Here is an 11,732-nt window from a genome sequence, read left to right on the forward strand (position 1 = left end):
AATGTATTTGCAAACTTTGTTATGAAATCTATAAAAAATATCTTTTATATGTAGTACGCAGTCACTTGTCCAAATTTCGCTGCAATAGATCAGGATAGGTTTAACCATACTATCAAATAGTTTTAGGTATGCTGTGACTGAATTATTGTTTTCAGAGTATAACAATTGTTTTATTTTGAAGAAAGCTTTCATCGCTCTATGGCTGAGATCTTCTTGAGGTCTGATAAGTTTACCAGTTGTGTTTAGTTTCAAATCTAGGTAAGAGGATAAACTTTCAAGTGGTTTTCCATTAATTACAAATTCATATTTTGTTATGGTTTTGTCAGATTTGTTGAAAATCATGATTTTAGATTTTGATACATCTACTTCTAGTTTCCATTTATTACAATATGTTTACACTGAGTTTATAGCATTTTGAAGGCAGTTTTTTGACTTTGAGAGTAATACTAGATCATCTGCATAAAATAAGCATGAGATGGGACTAGTTAAATAAGTTGGTGGGTCACTTTGTGCAACAGAATCAATACAAAGATTCTTGGTTTACAAATCTTCAGAAATTACAACAAATTTTCAAAATACATGACATAAAAACATCAACAAAGATGAATTTAAACAGAAAACTGAAGACTACTATGAAACAAAATGGAACTTGAGCAGTAATGATCCAAACTCAAAACTATATACGAACATATAAATTATTCAAGAATAAGATTGAAATTGCCAAATACTTAAAAACAGTACAAAATAGAGAGGATACTGGCCTTATTTCTAGACTTAGACTGAGTGCACATAAACTTATCATTGAATCTGGAAGACACCAAAAACCAAAAATAAAAATTGAAGATGTGCAAAATGTAATATTACTGAAGATGCGCTACACTTTTTCATATCATGTAGTCTTTATACTGAGGCCAGAATAAGATTATATACAAAATTTTCAGAATCAATTGAAAATTTTGTTCAAGCAAATAATACAGAAAAACTTGTTTACATTTTGAGAACAGACCATTGATGCAAGAATTAATTAAATACATAAAAACATCATATACGACAAGAAAACAATATTATCAATGTTAAACAAAAACTCATGGAAATACCAGTAATAATATTTCTGTATCTTTATGATAAGTATAGTTCTAGTTTGTAGAATAGTTTGTTATACCTTTATTACATTTGTATTCACCTAAATTGAATTTCTTTCAATATATGGTTGTAATAAAGAATTATCTTATCGTATCTATTGTAAAATTTTCCTGATATGTTATTTTTTTGCAATTTGTATAGCAATCCAATATGCCAAATTGAATCAAATGCTTTTTTGAGGTCAATAAAGCGGACAAAAATATGTGTACGGTTATTGAGTTGTTTCACCAGTAATTGTTTCAGCACAAAGATTTGATCAGCTGTATTGAACTTTGGCATAAACCCAATTTGTTCTTTCATTATTATATTATTCTCTTTAACATATTTTATTCATCTATGTTTCAGAATTGAAGAGAATACCTTACTCAGACTATTAAGCAGAGTGATGCCTTTATAGTTTCCTGGTTCAGACTTATCACCTGGGTGATAATTCCTAAATTTCAGGCACCATATATCGATCGAAATAACATATATTTGATCCTAACTACTTTCAATGTAGTATCCTGGATATAAAATGTTAAAAGTCAAGAACTGGTTATTTGAGAGTAAATTTGTCACATATCACAGATATGTTAAACTGTTGATTGTAAATAGATTATTGCTATTGGTCAAGTGTTAGTTACACCCCCCCCCCCCCTCCCCGCGATTACAAGTGGTACGTGGAATATTCAATGTGTTGTGAAAATGAAATGTTACCCTTTCAAAATCATGTGAATAGAAACCACCAGTTTTATAGCTTGTGGTCAGCTGGCATGTGTATCGTAATGCATTACCCCACCACACGCCAGGTGACTGTATTATAGGTGGTCATACACGAGCAAAGATAAACAGTACTAGTACGAGACGTACAGAATTTTAGCATATAGCGCCACCTATCGTTGAGTGGAAACCCCGGAAAACACTAAACCTGTCGAAAAACACTAAACCTGTCGAAAAACACTAAACCTGACAATAAAAACACTAAACCCGAGGTAAAGGGTGTATTATGGGTGTACCATAATCGTCCAGTGAATATTTGATTAAAAGAAAGCGAAAACATGAAACAGAACATGACACGTCACGATGTTGTGCACGATGTTTATCTACAACAAGGACTGAATTTGACATGATGTAGTTTTAGGAATTTCAAATCTAAAAATATGCCAATTGCTGTGTTCATAATTTGTAAATATATAAATAAATAAAATAAAATGTTTGGTTTGGGGCACGATATACTAGTATCTAACATAGAGGGTGTCCTGCTGCCAAATCAGCTGCGGCCCTGGCCTCGATCATAAAGGGATTTTTTTTTAGCTTTCTTTTCATAAATACTTAACTGAACGATCATGGTATATCCATAATTCGCCCTTTACGAAGGGTTTAGTGTTTTTTCAACAGGTTTAGTCTTTTTCAACAGGTTTAGTCTTTTTCAATAGGTTTAGTGTTTTTCAACTGGTTTAGTGTTTTCCGGGGTTTCCACTCAACGGCCACCTATCGTTTACTTATCAACTACTGTCAGGTGACATCATGATGTCCATTGACCATAGCATAGTAGACATCTGTAGATTTCGAGCTCGATGGATGTTCTACACCTTCTGAAAAACTATTTCCAAGTGATTAAGATTCTAAATCTTAAGTCTTATAACTAGGTATACCCTCAGCGCGTGGATAATTGGGTAGTGACTGACACTGTACGTCGATGGAGATAACCCTTAATACCGTCGACGTGAAACGATTCACGGATATAAATCTATCATAAACTTACCATCCAAGTTCCAAGACCAATTTGAGGCATTGTTTTGCCATTGCTGAAAGTGAGAGACGGAACGGCCATCATCGTCGCGACCTTAAATTACAGTCAAGTCGCACTGCCAATCTTTTCAACATCTAACGGGTCAGTTAAGGGTCAGTTAACATCGGTCTATAGGTGGCACTGCACTGTTCACACCTACATCTCATCGTTTTGAAACATTCTACCGACACGACAGGTACGAGTTGTATTCAAGACGGCAATCACCACAGTCAGCTGGCGCACACGTGATAATAAAATAAATACGATATTTACTATATGGAGCCGCCATCTTGAATGCAGCATAAAACTAAATAATAAGTTGTAAAACGCGTTTTTCGGATTCCTACAAATCAGGATAATATTAAGCCAGCCGATAACAAAATTCGGCCGAATTCGTCGTTATTGTGTGGAAAAATCCCTTAAATACGCACACCTAATTACACGAAGAACCACAGGGAGCCCAGGAACTTTCCTGTGATATTTGAAACTAAAAATTGTCATTCCAGCTCAGCAGCCAATCAGCGATGGTCGTACAGTAAAATGACAATTTCGGTTTCAAATACCCCAGGAAAATGTTCTATGTTCTTCGTGTAATTAGGTGTTCGTATGCTGTCGATGTTTTTTTTGGCGGAATAGTGAGAATTGACGCCTTTCCAAACGACTCGAAGGTGTGACGCCAGTAAACGAAAGCCACAAAATCAATGATAAAAAGTAGGAACGGACAATCTCCTTATACCGTAGATTCCTGTGCAGAACAAACGTCTTCATTTATAAAAGAGTTCCATGGCGGCACTTCAATCGACTTCATCGACCACAATACAAGTGACTGTGATTGTGATTATGACCAGCTACGCCAGAAGGGATACATTTCGTATCTAACTCAACCCTGTACGATAAACTTGATTATATATGTTCTTTGTGGTCTACTCTTCCTCGAGAAACAAATACATGAGTGGCAATTTAGACAAAGATGAGAAAATTAAATAAGAAATGTGCTTTATATACATTATCGGCAATGCACGCTTACCAAGTTCTGCAAGTGGCACTGACGTCACAGACCGTCGAGACGTTTTTGTGACTTGTGTCTCGTCGAAACCTATTTTTTACACTTGCGTCTCGTCGTGGCTTATTTTTTATGACTTGTGTCTCGTCGAGACTTGTTTCTATTTTTGAGAATTGTGTTTCTTCATCCTCGTAACATGATATACGCTGTCTTTCCCACAAGATATTTGAATTTGTATGACCTCTGTATTGCAAATGGTAGCCAATCACAAATACCCATCATACTTGCACAATACCAACAATTAAATAAAATGTTATTGCATTACAGCATGTAAACTTTGTAATGAAACAATTTTGTCGCGTTTATGTTTCGATACAACCTCACAAGCTTTCAGCTTCTCACTTTTCTTTCAACTGTTACAACACCACCAAATCAACCTCCAGATTTTAACGTTTAGCTCTTTAGCAATTTTTTTCTTCCAAAGTTTGAAGCAAGAAGTATTAGTACGGTGAAATAATAGACCAATTTCTGTTCACTGCGAGATCCCGCGTTATGCGTGAAATCGAACGTAAAACAGGGCAAACAAAAGTCATAGCCTCGTATAGTCTCGCTTGCCAGACCTCTGGTCTGACTGAGTTTTACGAAAGGGCGCCTCTCGCGGCGAAGCCGCGAAAGCGAGGTCGTCAGAAACGCATTAGAGTATAGTATTTTGTTGTTGAGTACAGGCCAATCTCATTGGAAACACACTACAGTATAGTATTTTGTTGTTGAGTACAGGCCTATCTCATTGGAAACACACTACAGTATAGTATTTTGTTGTTGAGTACAGGCCAATCTCATTGGAAACACACTAGAATATAGTATTATGTTGTTGAGTACAGGCCAATCTCATTGGAAATACACTAGAGTATAGTATTATGTTGTTGAGTACAGGCCTATCTCATTGGAAACACACTAGAGTATAGTATTTTGTTGTTGAGTACAGGCCTATCTCATTGGAAACACATTAGAATATAGTATTTTGTTGTTGAGTACAGGCCAATCTCATTGGAAACACACTACAGTATAGTATTTTGTTGTTGAGTACAGGCCTATCTCATTGGAAACACATTAGAGTATAGTATTATGTTGTTGAGTACAGGCCTATCTCATTGGAAACACACTACAGTATAGTATTCTGTTGTTGAGTACAGGCCAATCTCATTGGAAACACACTACAGTATAGTATTTTGTTGTTGAGTACAGGCCAATCTCATTGGAAACACACTAGAGTATAGTATTATTTTGTTGAGTAAAGGCCAATCTCATTGGAAACACACTACAGTATAGTATTTTGTTGTTGAGTACAGGCCAATCTCATTGTAAACACACTACAGTATAGTATTTTGTTGTTGAGTACAGGCCAATCTCATTGGAAACACACTAGAGTATAGTATTATGTTGTTGAGTACAGGCCAATCTCATTGGAAACACACTAGAGTATAGTATTATGTTGTTGAGTACAGGCCAATCTCATTGGAAACACACTACAGTATAGTATTTTGTTGTTGAGTACAGGCCAATCTCATTGGAAACACACTACAGTATAGTATTTTGTTGTTGAGTACAGGCCAATCTCATTGGAAACACACTAGAGTATAGTATTTTGTTGTTGAGTACAGGCCAATCTCATTGGAAACACACTAGAGTATAGTATTTTGTTGTTGAGTACAGGCCAATCTCATTGGAAACACACTACAGTATAGTATTTTGTTGTTGAGTACAGGCCAATCTCATTGGAAACACACTAGAATATAGTATTTTGTTGTCGAGTACAGGCCAATCTCATTGGAAACACATTAGAGTATAATATTATGTTGTTGAGTACAGGCCAGTCTCATTGGAAACACACTAGAGTATAGTATTATGTTGTTGAGTACAGGCCAATCTCATTGGAAACACACTACAGTATAGTATTTTGTTGTTGAGTACAGGCCAATCTCATTGGAAACACACTAGAATATAGGATTTTGTTGTTGAGTACAGGCCAATCTCATTGTAAACACATTAGAGTATAATATTATGTTGTTGAGTACAGGCCAGTCTCATTGGAAACACACTACAGTATAGTATTTTGTTGTTGAGTACAGGCCAATCTCATTGGAAACACACTAGAATATAGTATTTTGTTGTTGAGTACAGGCCAATCTCATTGGAAACACATTAGAGTATAATATTATGTTGTTGAGTACAGGCCAGTCTCATTGGAAACACACTAGAGTATAGTATTATGTTGTTGAGTACAGGCCAATCTCATTGGAAACACACTACAGTATAGTATTTTGTTGTTGAGTACAGGCCAATCTCATTGGAAACACACTAGAATATAGTATTTTGTTGTTGAGTACAGGCCAATCTCATTGTAAACACACTACAGTATAATATTATGTTGTTGAGTACAGGCCAATCTCATTGGAAACACACTAGAGTATAGTATTATGTTGTTGAGTACAGGCCAATCTCATTGGAAACACACTACAGTATAGTATTTTGTTGTTGAGTACAGGCCAATCTCATTGGAAACACACTAGAGTATAGTATTATGTTGTTGAGTACAGGCCAATCTCATTGGAAACACACTACAGTATAGTATTTTGTTGTTGAGTACAGGCCAATCTCATTGGAAACACACTAGAATATTGTATTTTGTTGTTGAGTACAGGCCAATCTCATTGGAAACACACTACAGTATAGTATTTTGTTGTTGAGTACAGGCCTATCTCATTGGAAACACACTAGAATATAGTATTTTGTTGTCGAGTACAGGCGAATCTCATTGGAAACACATTAGAGTATAATAGTATGTTGTTGAGTACAGGCCAGTCTCATTGGAAACACACTAGAGTATAGTATTATGTTGTTGAGTACAGGCCAATCTCATTGTAAACACACTACAGTATAGTATTTTGTTGTTGAGTACAGGCCAATCTCATTGTAAACACACTACAGTATAATATTATGTTGTTGAGTACAGGCCAATCTCATTGGAAACACATTAGAGTATAATATTATGTTGTTGAGTACAGGCCAATCTCATTGGAAACACACTAGAGTATAGTATTTTGTTGTTGAGTACAGGCCAATCTCATTGGAAACACACTACAGTATAATATTATGTTGTTGAGTACAGGCCAATCTCATTGGAAACACATTAGAGTATAATATTATGTTGTTGAGTACAGGCCAATCTCATTGTAAACACACTACAGTATAGTATTTTGTTGTTGAGTACAGGCCAATCTCATTGGAAACACACTAGAATATAGTATTTTGTTGTTGAGTACAGGCCAATCTCATTGGAAACACATTAGAGTATAGTATTCTGTTGTTGAGTACAGGCCTATCTAATTGGTAACACACTATAGTATAGTATTCTGTTGTTGAGTACAGGCCAATCTCATTGGAAACACACTAGAGTATAGTATTATGTTGTTGAGTACAGGCCAATCTCATTGGAAACACACTACAGTATAGTATTTTGTTGTTGAGTACAGGCCAATCTCATTGGAAACACACTAGAGTATAGTATTATGTTGTTGAGTACAGGCCAATCTCATTGGAAACACACTACAGTATAGTATTTTGTTGTTGAGTACAGGCCAATCTCATTGGAAACACACTAGAATATTGTATTTTGTTGTTGAGTACAGGCCAATCTCATTGGAAACACACTACAGTATAGTATTTTGTTGTTGAGTACAGGCCTATCTCATTGGAAACACACTAGAATATAGTATTTTGTTGTCGAGTACAGGCGAATCTCATTGGAAACACATTAGAGTATAATAGTATGTTGTTGAGTACAGGCCAGTCTCATTGGAAACACACTAGAGTATAGTATTATGTTGTTGAGTACAGGCCAATCTCATTGTAAACACACTACAGTATAGTATTTTGTTGTTGAGTACAGGCCAATCTCATTGTAAACACACTACAGTATAATATTATGTTGTTGAGTACAGGCCAATCTCTTTGGAAACACATTAGAGTATAATATTATGTTGTTGAGTACAGGCCAATCTCATTGGAAACACACTAGAGTATAGTATTTTGTTGTTGAGTACAGGCCAATCTCATTGGAAACACACTACAGTATAATATTATGTTGTTGAGTACAGGCCAATCTCATTGGAAACACATTAGAGTATAATATTATGTTGTTGAGTACAGGCCAATCTCATTGTAAACACACTACAGTATAGTATTTTGTTGTTGAGTACAGGCCAATCTCATTGGAAACACACTAGAATATAGTATTTTGTTGTTGAGTACAGGCCAATCTCATTGGAAACACATCAGAGTATAGTATTCTGTTGTTGAGTACAGGCCTATCTAATTGGTAACACACTATAGTATAGTATTCTGTTGTTGAGTACAGGCCAATCTCATTGGAAACACATTACAGTATAGTATTTTGTTGTTGAGTACAGGCCAATCTCATTGGAAACACACTAGAGTATAGTATTATGTTGTTGAGTACAGGCCTACCTCATTGGAAACACACTACAGTATAATATTATGTTGTTGAATACAGGCCAATCTCATTGGAAATACACTAGAGTATAATATTATGTTGTTGAGTACTGGCCAATCTCATTGGAAACACACTAGAGTATAGTATTATGTTGTTGAGTACAGGCCAATCTCATTGGAAACACATTAGAGTATAATATTATGTTGTTGAGTACAGGCCAATCTCATTGGAAACACACTACAGTATAGTATTTTGTTGTTGAGTACAGGCCAATCTCATTGGAAACACACTACAGTATAGTATTTTGTTGTTGAGTACAGGCCAATCTCATTGGAAACACACTAGAGTATAGTATTATGTTGTTGAGTACAGGCCAATCTCATTGGAAACACACTAGAGTATAGTATTATGTTGTTGAGTACAGGCCAATCTCATTGGAAACACACTAGAGTATAGTATTATGTTGTTGAGTACAGGCCAATCTCATTGGAAACACACTACAGTATAGTATTTTGTTGTTGAGTACAGGCCAATCTCATTGGAAACACACTAGAATATTGTATTTTGTTGTTGAGTACAGGCCAATCTCATTGGAAACACACTACAGTATAGTATTTTGTTGTTGAGTACAGGCCTATCTCATTGGAAACACACTAGAATATAGTATTTTGTTGTCGAGTACAGGCGAATCTCATTGGAAACACATTAGAGTATAATAGTATGTTGTTGAGTACAGGCCAGTCTCATTGGAAACACATTAGAGTATAGTATTATGTTGTTGAGTACAGGCCAATTTCATTGGAAACACACTACAGTATAGTATTTTGTTGTTGAGTACAGGCCAATCTCATTGGAAACACACTAGAATATAGTATTTTGTTGTTGAGTACAGGCCAATCTCATTGGAAACACACTAGAGTATAGTATTTTGTTGTTGAGTACAGGCCAATCTCATTGGAAACACACTACAGTATAATATTATGTTGTTGAGTACAGGCCAATCTCATTGGAAACACATTAGAGTATAATATTATGTTGTTGAGTACAGGCCAATCTCATTGTAAACACACTACAGTATAGTATTTTGTTGTTGAGTACAGGCCAATCTCATTGGAAACACACTAGAATATAGTATTTTGTTGTTGAGTACAGGCCAATCTCATTGGAAACACATTAGAGTATAGTATTCTGTTGTTGAGTACAGGCCTATCTAATTGGTAACACACTATAGTATAGTGTTCTGTTGTTGAGTACAGGCCAATCTCATTGGAAACACATTACAGTATAGTATTTTGTTGTTGAGTACAGGCCAATCTCATTGGAAACACACTAGAGTATAGTATTATGTTGTTGAGTACAGGCCTACCTCATTGGAAACACACTACAGTATAATATTATGTTGTTGAATACAGGCCAATCTCATTGGAAATACACTAGAGTATAATATTATGTTGTTGAGTACAGGCCAATCTCATTGGAAACACACTAGAGTATAGTATTATGTTGTTGAGTACAGGCCAATCTCATTGGAAACACATTAGAGTATAATATTATGTTGTTGAGTACAGGCCAATCTCATTGGAAACACACTACAGTATAGTATTTTGTTGTTGAGTACAGGCCTACCTCATTGGAAACACACTACAGTATAATATTATGTTGTCGAGTACAGGCGAATCTCATTGGAAACACATTAGAGTATAATAGTATGTTGTTGAGTACAGGCCAGTCTCATTGGAAACACACTAGAGTATAGTATTATGTTGTTGAGTACAGGCCAATCTCATTGTAAACACACTACAGTATAGTATTTTGTTGTTGAGTACAGGCCAATCTCATTGTAAACACACTACAGTATAATATTATGTTGTTGAGTACAGGCCAATCTCTTTGGAAACACATTAGAGTATAATATTATGTTGTTGAGTACAGGCCAATCTCATTGGAAACACACTAGAGTATAGTATTTTGTTGTTGAGTACAGGCCAATCTCATTGGAAACACACTACAGTATAATATTATGTTGTTGAGTACAGGCCAATCTCATTGGAAACACATTAGAGTATAATATTATGTTGTTGAGTACAGGCCAATCTCATTGTAAACACACTACAGTATAGTATTTTGTTGTTGAGTACAGGCCAATCTCATTGGAAACACACTAGAATATAGTATTTTGTTGTTGAGTACAGGCCAATCTCATTGGAAACACATCAGAGTATAGTATTCTGTTGTTGAGTACAGGCCTATCTAATTGGTAACACACTATAGTATAGTATTCTGTTGTTGAGTACAGGCCAATCTCATTGGAAACACATTACAGTATAGTATTTTGTTGTTGAGTACAGGCCAATCTCATTGGAAACACACTAGAGTATAGTATTATGTTGTTGAGTACAGGCCTACCTCATTGGAAACACACTACAGTATAATATTATGTTGTTGAATACAGGCCAATCTCATTGGAAATACACTAGAGTATAATATTATGTTGTTGAGTACTGGCCAATCTCATTGGAAACACACTAGAGTATAGTATTATGTTGTTGAGTACAGGCCAATCTCATTGGAAACACATTAGAGTATAATATTATGTTGTTGAGTACAGGCCAATCTCATTGGAAACACACTACAGTATAGTATTTTGTTGTTGAGTACAGGCCAATCTCATTGGAAACACACTACAGTATAGTATTTTGTTGTTGAGTACAGGCCAATCTCATTGGAAACACACTAGAGTATAGTATTATGTTGTTGAGTACAGGCCAATCTCATTGGAAACACACTAGAGTATAGTATTATGTTGTTGAGTACAGGCCAATCTCATTGGAAACACACTAGAGTATAGTATTATGTTGTTGAGTACAGGCCAATCTCATTGGAAACACACTACAGTATAGTATTTTGTTGTTGAGTACAGGCCAATCTCATTGGAAACACACTAGAATATTGTATTTTGTTGTTGAGTACAGGCCAATCTCATTGGAAACACACTACAGTATAGTATTTTGTTGTTGAGTACAGGCCTATCTCATTGGAAACACACTAGAATATAGTATTTTGTTGTCGAGTACAGGCGAATCTCATTGGAAACACATTAGAGTATAATAGTATGTTGTTGAGTACAGGCCAGTCTCATTGGAAACACATTAGAGTATAGTATTATGTTGTTGAGTACAGGCCAATTTCATTGGAAACACACTACAGTATAGTATTTTGTTGTTGAGTACAGGCCAATCTCATTGGAAACACACTAGAATATAGTATTTTGTTGTTGAGTACAGGCCAATCTCATTGGAAAC

General features: G+C 35.5%; 1 protein-coding gene across 2 annotated transcripts in view; it reads right to left on the reverse strand.

Moving 5' to 3' along the window:
• LOC102805775 (1,5-anhydro-D-fructose reductase-like) overlaps window positions 1–3,151 on the reverse strand; it is a 48,503-nt gene extending 45,352 nt beyond the window's left edge. For both annotated transcript variants that reach the window (XM_085496614.1, XM_085496613.1), the window contains exon 1: window positions 2,888–3,151. In XM_085496614.1, the coding sequence (XP_085352740.1) occupies window positions 2,888–2,959 (72 nt within the window). In that variant the 5' untranslated portion in view covers window positions 2,960–3,151. The remainder of the gene's footprint in view (window positions 1–2,887) is intronic.
• Window positions 3,152–11,732: the final 8,581 nt, after the last annotated feature.

This window comes from Saccoglossus kowalevskii, chromosome 3 (genome assembly GCF_978046115.1).
Source record: "Saccoglossus kowalevskii chromosome 3, keSacKowa6.1, whole genome shotgun sequence".
NCBI lineage: Eukaryota > Metazoa > Hemichordata > Enteropneusta > Harrimaniidae > Saccoglossus > Saccoglossus kowalevskii.